The following is an 18,479-nucleotide window of genomic DNA, read 5'->3' as shown; positions in this document are numbered from 1 at the left end:
ACCATGACCTTATTTGTCAGCCTGTCGAGATATGACTTGAAATTGTGCTCAGCCCATATAAAATAATTGCTGTTTGCACACTGGGTAGTGGTGGTGAGATGCTCCCTGTGAGGCAATCTGCTAACCTGCCTCAAATGTAATTTTATAGCCAGAAATCAAATAAAATGAATCAAATTAAAGCATGCAGCTAATGCATGCAAACCCTAAAGTGAATTTGTATTACAAACAGGCAGTGAAACTGAATAGCTTAGTTTTGTCTACCCATACTAAGATGCGTGAAGGAAGCAGACTAAGTAATAAAGAAGTTAATTTAAGGAGATCTCTGATTTTGAGAGTTAATGGGGATATTAGATGGCAGATGAAGGTTATTTTTTGACATAGGTGTCTYTCATTACTCATCTTGCAGTTAGAAAATATCAGTTAGAAGTCTCTTCATATTTTGCAAACAAGGTATTGGCATAAGAAGCTTTGTTAGCTATAGCAGGATGATAAATCATCCCTTTGCACTGCTAGCCATTAGCCTGTCATGACCATGATTTACAGGCATTTTTTTATTTAAATAAGTGTTTCTCTTAAAAGCATTCTGATAGTTTACAGAACAGAAGATGAAGGATAGTGAAGGCTCTGAAATATAATAGCAGTTTGGATGTGAGTGCTTCTTGTGCCAAGTAGGAGACAGGAGCTAGTGATAGCAGCTTGTTCAGGCAGTAAAGAATGGTTGAGCTATGATGGAGGATTCCTTGGCAGCATCAGTTGGAAAACCTCAAAGTTCTGTTGGGGAAATGTTGGGTTAAAAATGTGGGAAGGCACCAGGACTGGGGGAACCAATAACAATATTAGCTCCATGGAGCCAGTCTCCATACTATACGTCAGAAATTCAAATTGAACAGCAGCCTTCACTCAAGCTGTTAAATTATTGGATGAAACAACCTTCTAGAGAAGATTTCCTAAATCATACTCAATTTATTTTTAAAACTATATGAAATAAAGAATGAAAAAAATCATTATGTGAAAAATCCCACTTTTACAATGGGCATAGAGCAGAGGAGAAGGAAAAGCAAGCCAAGGGTGYGTTTTTGTGACATCACATGTTCACTTCTACTAGTCTTCCTCCTGGGACTGCCAGGAGATAGCTCTTCTGTGGCTTGGCTCCTTTAYTGATGAATACTTTTTTCTGTGCTTTGTAGCAATTTCTGGAGAAAGAGCATTTGCCTTTCCCTACCCTTCCTACCATCTTATTCCTAAGAGCAAACAAACTAATCTTCCTCAGACGGACTAGGGGTCTTTCTGGTTTGACATTGTGCTCCTGGTAGTGATTGATGCAGGAAGGCATGATCCATCAGCARTCACCTCACTAGCATCTGATGGAAAGAACTTCCTGACCTTAGATGGTGGCCTGGTAGTGTCTTGGCATGTACTGGTTGAAATTTCTGCGTGCAGGTGTCTGTTTTACTGCAGTGGCAAACTTTGCTGTGCTTCATCTGTCTTTCTGTCAGATATTCTGTGGTTCTGACTATGCTAGAACACCTCAGAGCCTATTTCCAAAAGTCAACTGCTTGCTCTCTTTTGATTGGAAACAGAAGGAAAACTGTCTTTATATACTGTACAGCCTCTGTAAGGTGTTGCCATCCTGGGAAGTCCTAAGGGGAGATCTCTTGCAGTACAAATGTGCATCTGTGCATTATATAGCAGGGTAAATGAAGACAATGTTATCATGAATAATGCAAGATTTATTAACCAGATGTTGAAGGGACAAAAGCTATAAAGACCCTACCAGCTTGGGTAGGTTGAAGATGCAAGTTCTTCCATGCTGTCATTTGTAGTTTAGGTTGCTGGTGGATATTTCTACCTCAAACAAGTTTCATCTTGAAGTGAATAAAACTTTTTTTTTTTTTTTTTCCCCCCAGGGAAAACTAACTAGTAGGCTGTTCTAAGTCTTGTCTTCTAAATTTCTGTGTTTTCTGTTTAATGGTTGGGCACAACAGGATCCTGATTCTATCTTCATCCTTTGGGATCTGCTCTGGGCAGTACAGTTGTAAAATCTAGGATAGATTTGGACAATGATGAGGGGAGAGTCTCTTTAGTGACGCCACAAAGGAGCTGAACCTGCGGAAGGTCCTTTACTGGGAAGCTGTTGATGCAGTGAAATGTTAGAAAGTGCCTTTCATAGGCTTTTCTTGGTTTTCTTTCCTTTCTCTTTCTGCGAGTGTTTCACATATAACAACACAATTTGAAACTCTTGTAGTTTGCTTACAGCAGGAGAAGTACAGCAGAATATTTTTAAGAAACATTCCCTGACAGGATATTTTTAGGGCAGCAGAGTGATAAATATCAAATCAAGTGAAGACCAAGAATTTAACTTTTCCTATCAGAGCCAATCTGCGATGCTTTTTATCTTGACAAAAATTGATATTTTATCCCTTTGATAATGGGAGGCTCTGATTGCACTTCCTTCTAGTACATTTTTTTCCTTACAAGTCATTCCCTGAGGAGGACATCAAGTCAAAGGCAGAGATGGATCTGCACCTCTTAAAGGTACAATCCATATTTAAGAATGAACATTGCTTTATGCTGCAGGTGGCATTAGGTATGTTTCAAATCTGTTCTTTTTAGGCAGTTTATGGAAAAAAGCTGCACTTTACTGCAGAATTGGTCTTCTGTAGAGCAGAATTACTTGAAGGACTACACAACAGATAACAGCCAGAAAATTTAACAGGAAAATAAGTTATTCCCCATGGTGAAGGAAATGCTGTTGTATGCCTGGTTTTTCCATGTCCGGTTTAGGGCCAACAGGATCCAGTGTGGGTCCCACATTGATCTTAACCTGCTTTGGTCATAGAAAGACTAAGCAAAATATTAAGGTCTTCACACAGCTTTCTTCTATTCTTTTCCTGCCCTGGTTCCAAGCAGGAGCTTTTTCAGAAAAATTAGGGCTTCAGCATTGTGTCCATAGAAATTAGTAAAGAAAACAAATGCCTGTTAGGTTTTTCTCTGTCCCCTGGCTACTGCAGGATTGTTCTGTACAGAATTGCTTCTAGTGCTCTTGGCAATCTAGTTTTAATGTGAACTTCTGCGTCTCCACAGGGGAGACTCTTCAATATAACTCACTTGTATTCAGCCTAAATGTTCCTCTGCGAAGTTTCATCCCGTTAACCCTGGTCTCACCCTAGTTTAGTACTCTAAGCAATTCCTCTTGCTGCTGTGCCTCTTCTTGGAGCAGTGACAGTGAAGGGCATGGGGCATTATGCTGGAGTAAAGGCTGTTTTCTCATAAGCAGCAGACATGGGTTGGGGCACTACTCGTGGTGTGAAAGCCATTTACTCATGGAGTGTGCTCTCGGGGCATCCCCTCTGCAAGTGACTGCTGCTAGAGACTGTCTGTCTGCTACCCTTGGTGTCTGTGGAGAAGCTATTAGTGATGTCCATAGAGCTGGGGATGTGGCCTGAGGGCAGCCTGGGGTTCAGATCTCACAGCTCAATGATGCTCTCCCCTGTTGGTGCAGAGTCAGCTTGATCCCTTTAGGGACCAGATACTTGGAGGTCTCTCTGGCTGTGGCTGTCATAAGAAAGTGCAGAGCTGTTGTTCTTACAATATTGAAATGTGCCCTGCAAATGAGATAGATGTGCTGTGGGTGAATATTGTATATGTAGGACAAAATGTAAAAGTAAGAGGTGAAAATATTACTGTTTTGGAGCTGGAGCCTTGTTAAAGTCCTGTCTGTCCTATTTGGGCGAGTTCTCTCTGAAGTATCATGTGTTACCAAAATTCCATTAAACTGTCACATAAATTATCAAAGTTTCCTTTTTCCATCACTGTGGATTACCCAGGGAGATATTTTTATGACAAGGGAAGCTTTTTCAGTCTGCTGCTTCTACCTGATTTCATTTCAGATGAAATCCTTCTCTCGGAAATCTGCTCATGGATTTCATAGCTTCTCTGTACTTTGCCTGTACAGCAATTAAGTGCAGCACAGATGTGCAGGCTACCTCCTGTATGTTTCTTTTAGGCATGGGACAACTTAGGGGAATGCTTCCGCTTCTTTATTCACACTGAATGAGATCGGTGTTTAGTCTGTATTTTGGTGGATACCTGCTCCAGTGTCTTCCGCTCTTCTGAGCGTCAACTGACTGGTTCTCCTTTCAGTCCAGCATTATCATCCTTATAGGAGAATGCAGTAGGTGATAGAGTCACAAAGGTACCTAACTTGGAAATAGCTCTCTTCTACCTGCCATGTCTCAGAGATGTTGTGTCTCTGCAAGCCAGTCTGTTTTTCTTATGCTAGTTGCAAAACTTATACAGATTGATGGTCAGGACATGGCAGCACAAAATACTTGAGCATCTGAAATTGCCTGCTGCCACAGAACAAATTTGAGTTAACRTGTGTGTTATGGAAGCAGGGGATAATAGATGCTTGCTTGCCTTTGATAGATAATCCGGAAATCCTTACATTAGCTGGCTACATRACTTGTTAGAAGGACTCTGGGAGCTGAACTTAGTGTTGCTTCTCACTGCTTTCATAGGGCACAGAAGGGCATGCAAAGAAACTGAGAATCAGCAAAGTTAAGGATAATAGAGGGGATTTTGAAGACAATTACTAATGACAGGGATTCCAGCAACCATATTACTCCATTCTTAAATGGAAATGGTAGGACTGTTGGTAACAAAGCAGGCAGGACAAAACTTTTCCAGAAATATTGCTGATCTGTACGTGGGAAGAAGCCTGGATGATGCAAAAATATGTTGATGAAATATTTTCTAGGGCAGCACTGATCAAATAGTACATTAAACATCAGCCACTAATGTCAACCACTTTAAAATAAGCAGATACCTTGTATCGAAGAGTTCAAAGGAGATGGCTGAGGTGCTCTCTGGACTGGAATAGTGATTCCAGTAGCTCTCAAAACACAGAGGTAACTGCAGAGAACTAGAGGGGAATACTGGACCAGATTTGTAAAGGTAGTTAAAATGACTTAAGTGGTTATAGGCCTAGTGCTGACACTGTTCAGGGCACTGTAGTGGAACGGCTTGATACAGGACTTTATGAACAAGGACCTAAGGGAGGGGAGTTTGAGTATGTGGGCACACCAGTGATGGCAGCCAAGCCGCTGCAGACTGGCTTAGCTCATAGACAGTAACTTACATTTCTTTTCATGCAACCTTGCCCCAGTGGAGAGTGAAAAATGATTGCTCTTTTATTGTGTCCTCTTGTAATTTTTAGGCTATTTCCTTCCTCTGTCTTTTTCTATATTAAAACCCATTTTCTCCAACTTTCCTTCCTGTCATGTCTTCTGAACCTTTTGTCATTCCTAATGGCCTCCTCTCCAGTTTTCATCTATTTTATATTGAAACTATGGTGGCCAGCACTGGGCACAGAACTCCAGCTAGTTGTCATTGCTCATTGGGTTGAGCAGAGTAAATAAGAATGATAGTGCGTCCTGGGAGGAGAGTTGACACTTTTGGAACTGCTTTGCATCATTAACTATGATCCCCTGTTCCTTCTTGGCAGTACTTCTTCCTAACCAGCTGTCCCCCATCTTGATTTTTATGGCTTTGGGATCTGTCTCAATAGTTTGTCTCTGGATGCTGCTGCCAGACTAGACTGAACTTCCAGCATGTAGTCAAAGATGGGAATGCTCTTACCCTACAGTGACTGCAAGGTAGCTTTTACCTTGTTAGCTTGACTGCACTATAGTAGCTACRTGTCTTCCATTCTGAAGCTGGATAGTATCTGGGCAGCTCAGAGGACAGGCAGAGTGAGATTAGGATATGCCAGTGAATGCTGAACTGGCATATCCAAAAACAGATCAGAATCCAGTGGTTGGAAGCTTTTGTTAGACTAATTCAGATGCACGTACTGTAGAGGGGRATATTGGTTATAAACTGACACAGTTCACAAAGGGTTATAGTCTGTTCTCCGTTGGTGCAAGTTCTAGAAATAAGACCTGGTTGGTTTTCTGGTTTTCCCCCCAAGAGATAAGCTTTCCTTTGAACAGGAATTAGTTCATGGGGGTTTCCTATGGCTCCAGTCATGCAGCAGGTCAGACTAAATAATGATCATGGTTCCTTTTGYCTTCAGAGTTTGGGATTTTGGAATCTACCTCAAAATGGTTTTAAAAATGTGCTTGCCAATTTTCTGGAGTTAACGACCAGCAGTGGTAGGAGGTCAGGCTGCACTGAGGCTGGGCAGTCTGTGCCCATATTCAGCTCCCCAATCATCTCTGAACATCTCTGATTCAAAGGTGAATGAATTCATATAACACACGCACAAAAGGAGGTTGCCAAGCAACCTGGAGCTTGAAACACCCCCACCAAGCTATGAAGGTACAGAACAGGCAGCTCGTGGCTCAGGCAATTTGTAATATTCCTTTCTTTGCTGCAGGTAACAGTAATAATGCATATAACATAGATGTGTTTAAAGGAGGAATAGCTCGCTGATGATTCTGGAAAGCAACAGCTGGTCCTGCCAGTGTACGTATTCTGCCTCTGTCTTGAGATGTGTCTGTTTCTGGAGCATTTAGYCCAAAGCAGGGTCAGCAAGGAGACAGAAGAGGGGTGAGAAGGGGGAGAAAAGAGTTATTGTGTCTTAAGCCAGCTGAAAGACTGACAACTAGAGGAAAAGTTCTAGGAGGGGAATAAAGTGACTGGCACAGATACTGCTTCATATCAGTTTCATGTTTTCTGTGATTTCAGTATTTGATGGTTTCACAAACATACTTTAATATATTCATTGTACATCATGCCATATCCTGTCTTCTCTCTGGCTTTGTGTAACTATGCAGCCTGGGGCATATCAGATGTAGCCAGGGCAGGATATAGCCGTGACATGCATGGAAGAGCTTTGCTGTGGTGCTCCTGTCTACCCATCGTTTGACTCAGAGAATACTCTGTAGAGGTCACAGCTGATTGCTTGGTTTCTTTTTCCTACATCCTGGCCTAAACCTGACCTTTTGATTTGTGCAACACTCATGATAAAGTCATGTTGTATTTAGGCAGGAGGAAAAATCCTATGTTTGGACAGCCCTTGGCTTGGGGGTGAAGCAGGGAGAGGTATGCAGACGCATAGCCAGAAAAATTCCAGTCAAGACCTGGAGCTAGGCTGAATTTCTTGAATGCTGTGTGTATAATTCCTTTTGGCTCCTTATAAAATCCCAGCGCAGTGTTGTTCAATACCCTGTCCCTTTACAAATGGCATGGCCCAAATCTCGGGCTTGAAATAATTTAGAACTTCAGCCTGGATCAGGGCATCTAGAACTACACTTCATTTCCTTTCTGTGCTCGTCTGGATGAGGGATGCTGCTGTGTTCATGGAGTTTTATTCATTTCTTTCTGGCTGCTCGCTTGCCCACCGATGTTGCAATTAGTGACRTCAAAATTGCCTCTTTGTGAATGTTGATGACATGACCGGAGGAGGATCCTTATAACAGGCAGAGACTAAGTGGTGAGTTAGTAGTACTGGGAGGACAAAGCTCTTATTTTCATGCAAATATCTGCAGTCAAAATGAATGAAAAGAAGCGAAGACGGGAAGTAGGTGATATGTTAGTAGAATTATTACTCAAGGGGATTTTGCTCAAAGTTTTGCAAGCGGCATCAGTGATGCTTTAATCTCTCACCTTGATGCCATGTTGTATTCTGGGCATGTCAAAATGTACTACAGTGTAACAAGACATGATCTGTTGGATGAGGCTTTATGTAGCGTGAGAAGGTTCCTGTGCTTTCTCTTTTTATTATTTACATTCCCAGAGAAGGTTACATGTCACGTGGGCTTTGCGGAGATAAATGGCTAAACAGAGCTTTTTGGCAGCGACCCCAGAACTCAGGAAGGAGCCTGCCTAAGCATCGGCCTGAGGATTTTGAAGACTTGAGCTCAATTCTGGGCCTTGAAGGATATATATGAGAGTGTACTTGTGTCTGGGTGCGCTGAAGATGCGTGCAGAGTGGGGTACGGTAGACAGTCCTAAGGGGCTTAGGATTGAAATAGTACAGAGAACCGGCTGCTGTGAGTTGTGTGTTGGCCTTGCTGTGTGAAGATCCCACTAGTGGAAAGCCACCGTTCTGGTCAGGACTGTGGTCATGGGGGTATTGGAAGCAGGAATGAAATAAAATAGCTCAGCTAAGTGCAGGACCCTTGATGGGTGCCTGCCGGGTGGTGTACTGAGTATGGCTGGCCAATGCCACCATCTGCACTTTCATGAGCCATAATGTTTATCACAGTTATCACAACAAATTCAAGGCAGATAAGTAGCTGAGTAACTGGATGTGCTTTAGAGTACAGGATTGAGTGACTCCTGCCTGCCCCAGAGTTAAATCTTTGTTTCCCAGATATTTCAAGGGAAGGTTTATGGGCGTGTCATCAGCTCTTTGCTCTGTTTGCTGCTTCATTAGACTTCATGTTGAGTGCAGTGTGGGGGAGCATGACAGTTTGACATGGGATTTGGCTATGATGGCTTCTGCAGGCACTTAACAAGATCTGTGGTTTGCCTGCTGGTACATACCTCTTGTTATGACTCCCCTGCGGATGGGATGTCTGAGATGTGGATGTGCTTATCGGGAATTTGCTGTTCCAGGCTGGGGAGCTTTTAAAGGAAGCTTTAACTTGAATAGAGACACTTCCCTGGCTATACCTACAGGCTCTGTATGGGTCCATCCTTCGTCACGCACGCAGAACAGTGGCAGACCAATGTCTGCCTGGTCTCTTTCCCTCCACCCTTTCCTAGGTCTGGACACTCCAGAAGCTTTTCTGATGCTGAATCTAAGTAAGACAGGTGTGACTTTGTATAAGCCTTGGGAGGAGCAGAATGTGGGTTTCTGCTAGTCCCACTGTACCTCGCAATTATCGGAATTATGGCAAACTTTTCAGGGTTTTTGAGATGAGGAAGCCCTTGTTTTAGGTTTGGTTTTGTTTTCTTATTTTGTTTGAGGAAAGAACCTCTCAATTAACATGCTATGCTTTCTCCCCACATAAAGAAGAGATAAGAGTTGTTAAAGCTGTAGTCATCAATTGCAAAAGAGAACACGCTTTATTTTGCTTTGTGCTATTTACAGCTGTTGTCCATTAGGAGTCCTCAGGAGCCTCATTCTCAGCTACAACAGCGGAGTCCCATAAGTTTAGCTCAGCAATGAGCCCGCAAAACAGCACTAAATCATGGTGATGGGAGAAAGAAGAAAATGTTTGGAAATGGCAGAATGCAGCTGATGTCTCTGCAAAAGCTGGTTTTTGCTTGCTGTTATTTTAAACCACTACTTGAGGTAGACTGTAATGCACAACATCTAGCTGGAGCAGAATATAAATTTTGTACTCTAATTTTGGAGGAAAAAAATCAGAATGGGTAGTAGTTCTGCAGGGGCTAAAGGGACTTTTTGCAATCCATAAATGCTTAAGGCATTTAGTATATTTTGATCAGTGTGTGTTTATGTAACCTCACAGCGAGGTAAGGTGTAAGAATGATATAAAACTAGTATATGGCTAATGAGAAACTGAGTTCCAGTTGCTTTGCTGGACACTATGTGATTGCTCTGTATGAGCTCTTTGAGCTGGGATTGTAGTTCAGTGTTTTTAGTGCTTAAGAGGAAGGGGTAAAGTAGGGAGGTGTGGGGACAATTGCTTCCAAATCTGAGCCTGCATCCCGACAGACATAACTGACTGTACTGCTATGGCGAATAATTAGTTCCTTTTTGACTGGAAATAAGAAATTTCACTTAACTCTGTTCTGAAACAGCCTTTGCTTTGTCAGACAAATCACTATACAGCTCTGTAATACATCTATACTTTTCAGCATAGGCGTTCTACCTCCCTGTTTCACATTAACTCATTAATGTTTTATAAAGCATTTGGAAACTGAAGAACAGCTTTGGGAGTTAAGGGCAAAGGAGTACAAGTTGCTAATTCAGCATTTGTTTGCAATGTTATTGTTCACAGGATAGCTCTCAGCTGATGCCTTCGAAAGGATTGGGTTTTCTGTCGTTTCCACTCCAAAGGCCTGTCACTGGGGTCCCCTCAATTTATGCAGGGGAGCAGAACCTGGGTTCTGGAGTTGTTTGATGGAACTAGGCAAAAACATCCTGGCATCAGTGCAATGCCCTGACAGATATTGGTTTGCACAAAAGCAAAGCTGTCAGGTGGACTTGTGACAATAGCCTGAAGTCGTGAGCACTCAYAAAAGTATAACTTTAAAATGAATCCTTGCTTTGTCCTTTGCTTTTATTTCCTGTTCCTGCCAGGTGTCTCCTTCTGCCTTCTCCTGTTTCCAAATCCTCCTTGGCCCATCCGTAGATTCTGCTCAGCACAGATGGGAGCTTCAGAGAATCTGCTGTCAAATTTGTTTTGTTGTTGTTGTTTTGGTTTGTTTTTTTTTTTTTGGAGCATATTTGTACTGAGATTTTTGGAGACTTATAACTAGGCCAAATGTGGGTGTTTTTTTCACAGGAACAGCAAACATCTGAAAACACGGCAACTTTTTCTGCCAAATTGCAAGTCTACTTCAAAACATGGGTTCATCAGATCTTATCAATGAACTTTTTTTTTTAATGAGAAAGAAATCTTACAAAAACTGCCCCTCCCACCCCCCAAAATCCCTACATCCTGTGTCTCCCCTCCCAACCATATTACTCAAAACAGCTGAACTGTTCTAGTTGCGATTTCTGAGAATCAGCTTCACAAATTTGAGTCCCGGCTGTTAAATTGTGTGCAAGTTATAAACAACTGAAAACTCTTTCCACCAAAAGTAGTATYCTGCCTTAGCTATGCAGGCTGTAATTGCTACCATTTGAGACTCTGTTTTTCTGTAGCTTATTGGGGTAACATCTTTGTCTTTTCCTCTTTTAGTTCTATCAAAGTAACTCCATTAGTTATGATCCTAACCCTACAACACAAGCTACTGCCAAAGATCAGACAATTTGCGTGCCTTGGAACCCTTGTAAAGGCAGAAAGATCTGTGTAGATATTTGGAGAGGTCTTAATCACTAATGGACAAAAATGAAAGTAAAATAGGGCTTTAGAAAAGGAAATAATTTCTAACCGCCTTTTAAACCTTAGTGTGGTTTGATAGGGTCAGACTTCCAAGAACTGGCTGAAAATAGGCTGGTGTCATTTTGTGAGACAGTAATCTGCACATGCAAAATGCCCTCTGATGGTTCATGTGAATGTGCGCGAGACAACACGGAAGCAAAAAAGCAAAGGGATGGGGATGTAACTAGCACATGCTAAATCCTAGGGTCAAACTTGGGGTCAATTGACAAATAGTCCAGACGTTTCCCAACAGTACTGTCTAGAGATATGTTTTCTCTGTTGGGTTCTTGCTGCAGTTAAAAAGCAAAAACACCACTTACAAAGATAAAATTCAAAGAGAAGTCCTGTCTAGTTTTTGCTTTTGTTTTACAGACAACCGTCCTTATGTGTTTCTAATGGCCCGTGTTCACCCTGGTGAAAGTAATGCCAGCTGGGTAATGAAGGGGACCCTGGAGTTCCTTGTAAGCAGTGATCCCATTGCTGATCTCCTGAGGAGATGTTTCATTTTCAAGATTGTCCCCATGCTCAATCCRGATGGAGTCATCAATGGCAAGTGAGTTGTAGTGATATCTTCTTATGGGTTTTGCTGGGTTTGTCTCCCAGGCTTTATCCATGTGCGTCTAGCAGGTCTTGTCTTCAGTGTTTTGGGTCAGGAGAATCCCCTTTGCCTAGAGCCTTGTGTTTCATTCATTCCATTGTCAATCCATGTGAAAAAAGTAAATCTGAGATGGAGCCCAATGTTTCTTGCATGTCTTGGATATCTGTGATTCTGCACTGTGTGTGACGACAACATCCCTCAGCTGCCAGGATGGAGCATTAGTGATATTAGACAAACTGGGTCTTGCTTGCCACCTGGAGATCTATCTGTTCTGCTGTCAGTATAGTAGACTTCACCTGCAAGGCAGATATGCTTGGGAATAACTGACTTTAATTAATGTTTTGTATAACCTGAGGGGGGAAGATGAATAAGGATCTGTTATATCTTCACATTTTCCTGGAAATATTTCCATCTAGTGAAGCTCCCTCCTTCTCCCACCTTCTTTTCATTCTTCCCTCCTGCATGTTTCCTAAAAGATAGTGAGTCCTGAGCTTATAAAAATACTGATTCCCTCTGGATTCTTTAGAGCTGCCCATCCACACCAACATGTTTCCACTCTCCCTGCTCAAGAGTGGAAAAAGTGCAGATCTGCTCCTAGTATGTAAACTTGAAATGAATGTTATTAAGCCACTAATGAAAGAGAAATTCCTTTTGAAGGTTTGACAGGTGCATTAAGATAAGAGCCTTGCACTTTGCTGGGAAAATCTCCAGTATCTCTGAGAGCAGGGGAGTTTACTCACTTCACTGGGTATTTGTGGAGCAAGTGTGACTTAACAACTGTCAGCCCTGTCTCTGGTGCAGGGGCTGGACCTTATGAGCATATCCCACTGGCAGCTGGGGAACCCTGCATTTTGACCAGGTGATGAGGGCTTGCAGGATTTGGTAACAGCTGTGTCCCCCAGCTTGTTGCAATGAACTAATCTCAAAGCTGAAAGATGTGTTTAGACAAGCACTGAAATGCATAGCTAAGTCTTGAGGAATAACTTTGCTTATGCTACACTCACCCATCTGCTTTCAGGTCAGGCTGTGCAGATTGAGTGCTACAAAAACAGGAAAACAACCCTGAGCAAAAACTGAGTTGAACTTGTTTGGGTCTTCTAAACTAATTCATTTCAGTTTTGGGTGAGGGGCTCAGCAGAGAGCAGCTTGGGCTGTCCTGATCGTCTCTAGTCTGTGGCTATGAGCGGTAATAGCCTTTGTGCTGCTGTGCTCCCCAGGAYGTGAGCGATCAGTGGTTTGGGAGGGCTGTTGCGAGTAGCTGGATGCTGCCCCAGAGTGTTCTAAGCCTCTGCTGGCACCAAATGCTTCCCACATCCTCCCGGACAGTGGAGGCAAAAACGAAAGGCTGTGGCCCCCCCTCTTTTTTTTTTTTTCCCTTTCCTTTTGCAGTGCTTAATTAAAGTTTCCAGCAGATGGAGGACTGGAGGGAATGTCTGACCTTTTTTCTCTAGCTGTCAGTAGGGGAGTGTAGCAGAAAAGGGGCTCTCGGGAGGGAGGCGTGTGGCTCTTTGTGACACCTGGATGAAGCGTACTGTACTGCCTGAGTGCATGTCACGCAGAAGGTGTTTTGCCTTCCCTGGTGCAGAGGAGCTTAAATTGTAGTTAAACCTGGTGATGAGTGACCCCTCTTCTAGAGAGGAAGTTTTGTTAGCTTTGCATGTGGAGTGGGAGTCTGGAGAGCAGGGACTTGGCCGTGGCTCTGTAACTGAACATGAGGCCTGGGGAAGGGAAAGTTCAATTCTTTAAGCTTTAATTAGAAAGCCTCACAGAAGTTTTTAATGTCTTGCATGTTGTTCTTGTTCTTCTTTCCACATGGTTTTCTTAGTAGATTTGGGTCTTCCTATACTGCAAGAAATGCTTCTGTTCTGGGCCTGAGGTTTCTAACTGTTAAGTGGAGATAACCATGCACATTGGAGAGGGAGAATATCCATCGGGCCTCTAAAGTCTACATGTGCGGATTTATTTGACTACTTAATGTTTCACCTGGTCTGGTTTTAAATTTCCCAGTGAACTCTTATCTTTTGAGTCACTGCCACCATTACATGGGAAACTTCAGAGGAAAAGGATCTATAGCCCTTCACTGGCTATAGAACTTGCAAGATGCGTTTTTGTACTTGCTAATCATTTCTTCCACTTCTAAAACACATCTCATGGAGCCACTTGTTTGGCCTGAGACTTGCAAGCCCTCGTGCAAGTCCTGCAAGATCTCCCTCGACAGCCTGCTGGAGTGCCTGGTGTTGCCTCTGCCAGTATGCTGAGCTGCTACTTGTTTCTGGTTTCCTATGCGCTGATGTGCTCTTGCGCCTTCCCTGGTGTGTGGATTGGACACGTTGAATGCATCAGGTCTGCTGTTCAGGCCAACAAATATCCTGACTCTGCAATGGGCTCTGGAAATACCTGTGGTAACAAGTTATCTTATGAGACCAGGATTTCCTCTGTTTCAGTGCCTCTTTTCCTAGGACCATGCCCAAAGGTGGGTTTTGGATAAAATGGCATCTTCCATGACAAAAGCAGATAAAGGAGCCATCCGGAGCAGTTTGACTACCCTGTGCACCTCAGCCTGGCTCTGGCTTTTTAGCAAGCAGAGTGACTTTGAGTTTTTTCCCCACTTTGGAAGTGCATCTTTCTGTAAATCTCTTCCCTACTCTCCTTCCCTCTTTCTGTCCCATGGTATTGTGCTTTAGTTGTCTTATCTCAGTGTCTCTCCTTCTTTAAGAAAGAGTCAGATTCTTTTTGTTGGCAGTTTGAAGCTCCTCGCTCTTCCCCCTCCCCAATCCTGTGTGTCGGGATATGAGTAATACTTCCCTGCCCGTTGTGGAGATGAATGCCAGCATGTGGTTACAAAGGATTTTTTTCCAGCAGCCCAGCTGTGCCCCTTCCCCAGCCGGCTCCCTGCTGGAGGCACAGCTCAGTGGACAAGCGCTCATCCCAGTAGGGTACCGCACAATTGCGCTTTGGGAGCCTTGCACAGCTACAAGACAATTGGGGCCTTGGCGTTTGCTTTGGTTAACGTGATCTGAAAGTTGCATGCAGAGAATGTTCTTCTAACGCAGATACGATGGCAATAATGCGATTACGCTCTGGCAGCGTGCGGCTGAGCTGGGGAACAGCTCTCCATCCTCCTTTCATTTCAGTCAGCACTGTGAGAATCCATTCCTGTCTGTCAGCGATGGAGAGAATTGCAGCTGTGTCTCGATGCTAAATGAAGGTAGTGATGGTGCAAGTGTGCATGTACAAGTGTTTTCATCACTTAAAGTATAGATCACCCCCAAACATTGCAGCTAATGGACTTTGTTCAATCCACAGATTTGCAGTTGTGTTGCTGTATGTGACAAGTACTTTGCAGTCAGGAATAGGGTTTGTTAAATAATATGCAGCTGATAGATCTGATAATGGCTATATATTTTAAATGAAGTACTACTACTATTACTTTTCATAAAGCTGATCTAGCTCTCTGCCAGACGTTAGCTTTTGACTGCTCCTGGAGACAGGATGTTGCCTTAGATGGACATATGGTCTGACCCGGTACAGTCATTTATATGTTGTATCTTATATCAAAGGGAACAAAACTGAAAGGAAAAGCATACACTTCTGTTCTGAGGGATGGAGACTAATTCTCTGAAGTGACAGCTATTTTAAACTTGTTAACAAGGACTGTTCTTGCAGACTTTATTTTGCATGGGTTGTTCTGAGAGGACCCAAAGTGTCTTACAGCCAACTGCTTTATCCCTATCCCCTTTCTTAACTAAGTGATAGTAAAATAATAAATGAATTCCCTCTACAGCTTTACTAAGTACTGGAGAATCCGTAAAGAGAGTAGTGCTTTCCTTAGAAAACTGATATAAAATATAGTGGGTGAGCAGGAGACCTGTGCTCTGTTCCTGGCTCTGCTACTGATGCACTGTGACCTTGCTCCTTGCCTCTCCTTTTGCCTGAGATTTCTTGCCTGGAAAATGAGATAATTTTATGCCACAASCTTTGAGTAGTTTGAGATGAAGAGTGAAACATGCATATAGGGAGCATTTTCTCTTTAGTCTAGATCCACGGCTGTTTTAACTAGTAAGCTTGTTTTTGATTTGTACAAGGTGAAAAGTGTTGTTCTCGGAAAACTCTAGACTTAATGACGGTGACACGGAGTAGCCTTGGTGAAACTTCTTGGCTTGCTTTAAAGAAAAAGCTCATCTGTTTGAGTGAAATCTTTGTACCTTCAAAGTAGGTCTATTATGTTCATTGTTGTATAAAATCCTGGAGGTGGGGTCAGTAAGGCAACTTGTAAAAGGCTTAATTATGGCAGCACAAAAAGCATTTTATAAAGAAACACAGAACACTTCACTTCCCATACTTTCCCACCTAAAGATGTTATCGCAGTTTGTGTGTTGACTGAGTTGAGTGTTAACTAGCGATGGGCTCTTGTGTGGTTTTGCTGTCTATACGAGCTCCTGTTCTGCGTCTGTCAGCAGCCTGTACCTGCAGCTGTGCCTTAGCATCTGCTCAAACTTGCATTCTTGCCATGCGAACACACCTGGCACACCCACACGTGTGCTTGCAGTCACAGCGTCGTAGTCAGCATTTTGTGCTTGTGGCTGGGCTTCTCCAGACACTGCAGTTCTGGATAAGTATAGCTATTTATTACACTTAAATTTAGTGTTATTAATTATATCAATATAACATAATTCATATCATTATAAACAGCAATAATGACTGTTGCCAAATACTGACACTCCATGCATGCCAACTGTGCCTGTGTTTGAGGGTTTTTTTTTTCTTCCCCACTTCCCAGAAGTATTAAATTAAAACTGCTTCAACCTTGCAATATCATCGATCACACAAGAAGTGGAGGCTCCCAGGGAAACGCTTCTTATTTAAAAAAAAAAAAAAGTCGGAGGGGAGAGAGGACACTCCATGGGCAGCTTGTACCTGAAGGTATTTTGTGTATTCAAATTCCCTTCCCACTCAAAAATCCCTAACTGGCCAATATTAGTTCTGTTTAGTTGCTTTCTTATTCCTATGTTGCCACCCTCTTTCTTTTCCTTTCTTCCTTTTACACATTGCCTTTCTTCTCTTCCATCTCTCCTTCTCTCACTCTCTCCTTCCTCTATTGAATCAAATAGGCTTTTTCAATGAAAAGAACTCGATGCATTTTATAAGTGAGTTGAGCTAGTCAGTGGAGATGGGAGCTGGTGATCCTATTTCTTTGGCAAGGAAGATAAATTTTTTAGAAGCTGTGCAATTTCTTCAAGGCCATGGGGTACCTTAGCAGCAGAGCTTGGAAGAGGAGGCAGATATCCTAATTTGCATTTTGGATTATAGCCATGGACTATTCTTGATCTGGTTTAAAAACACTCTGCTCCCTCTTGCATCTGCCCCCCAGGTTGAATGAGCTCTTTTGCTGCTCGGACGTCATGCAGGGGAGGTGTGGGGGTTTTGGCTCTTCCTTGGTACTCAGTCCCACTTCAGTAGGACTGTTTATTCCACCCAAGTTTGCTTATGGGGCTTTGTTCATTACCTCCTGGAAGCCAGCAGAGAAAAGCTTGATCTCCTTGGCAGTTACTGAAGTGGAGAGATAGAAATGTCCTTTGAAATCCCTTCCAGGGTATGTTTATTTTGCACGCTCTCAAAAGTCACAAAGGGCAGAATATGAATGTTTGCCCACTCACTGTGTGGAACCTCATCCTTTCTTCTTGAAGAAGGATGCTTGCAAGAGGATGAATTAGAAGCAGGTTTGACTCTATACCAGAAGACATTCTCTGCATATGTGACTTATTTTTCCTTTTCTCCTTTGTCCCCCCCAATATTAATGCTGACCCCTCTGCAGTCTGGCCCATTCAGGCATTGTGTTCTCCAGACCATAAGAGGCAGAACTGGTTAGGGACAGGAAAAAGTTAATGGCTAATCTAGGGAGTCAGTTTATGATCCACAACTTCATCCTCAAGGGTTAAGTCTTGAGGTGGTATCACACAAAGCTGTGTAACTGCAGACCTGCTGTGCTGGTTTCCTTGTGCTCCCCCCTTCCCCCTTTTCTCTTTATTGCTCCTCACTGGTCAGAGGATTGAAGAAGAGTTTAATTTTCAGAATCAAGACTTGCATAACTAAATTGGTGCCATGCACTCTGCAAGCACACTCCAAAGACTCTCTCCAGACTAGCTAATCTGTGATGTATGTGTGTCTCTAAGGATAGTGCTGTGATGTGAGAAGGCTGGGAAAGGAACACTTTTGAACTGTCATTAATTAATGCAGTGGGAGACCTTATTTGTAGGAAAAGGAAGTGCTACAGGATTAGTTTGCTGCTGTTCTTCACCAGATGCTGTGCGAGCCTATCCCCATATCATCTCCAGAAGCCCTGAATCTAAATTAGCATTGCTAGTCTTTTAATGTGTACCATGCTAAAAGCAGTTGGTAAATGTGTATGGAAGCCAAGGTATATTGGATAAAAGAACGCTTTCTGAAAGATGCTACTCTTAATCTTCTAGAATGGCTGTGCTTAGGGCCGCACACTGTAGGTTGGCATGTTTGCATGCACTGCTGCTTTGCCTAAGACCTCAGAGTGGATGAAATTGCCAGTTCTGGGAAGCATCTGTACTGGCCTGGTACATGGCTCTGGAGAGTAGGTATGGACTRGGATAACTTTTTTCTCCAAGCAGAGTGGAAGTTTACCTAGTGAACAGCTGCTGTGCTTCCTCGGGGTTCCCACGAAGAGGGCAGTGTTCCTTCTCCAGTGCTGAAGGACAGTCAGTGAATGAGGTCTTCTCATTGGCAAGTTTGGTTGCCTTCTTAATGGGCCAGCCCAAAAGTTTTTGGGTGTCTGTCTGCTGCCACTGGTTCCCCTAACAAAATGGGGCTTGGAGACCATTTGTACCTCTTCAAGGCAAGCAGCC

At 43.0% G+C, this 18,479-nt stretch overlaps 1 protein-coding gene across 1 annotated transcript in view; it reads left to right on the top strand.

The window, feature by feature from the left end:
- AGBL1 (ATP/GTP binding protein like 1) overlaps window positions 1–18,479 on the top strand; it is a 280,526-nt gene that overhangs the window by 88,013 nt on the left and 174,034 nt on the right. Inside the window, exon 19 of the mRNA XM_026073221.1 lies at window positions 11,379–11,559. Within this exon, the coding sequence (XP_025929006.1) occupies window positions 11,379–11,559 (181 nt within the window). The remainder of the gene's footprint in view (window positions 1–11,378; window positions 11,560–18,479) is intronic.

Source organism: Apteryx rowi, unplaced genomic scaffold (genome assembly GCF_003343035.1).
Source record: "Apteryx rowi isolate R43461 unplaced genomic scaffold, aptRow1 scaffold_11, whole genome shotgun sequence".
Classification (NCBI taxonomy): Eukaryota; Metazoa; Chordata; class Aves; order Apterygiformes; family Apterygidae; genus Apteryx; species Apteryx rowi.
This window is presented reverse-complemented; position numbering and strand designations above follow the sequence as displayed.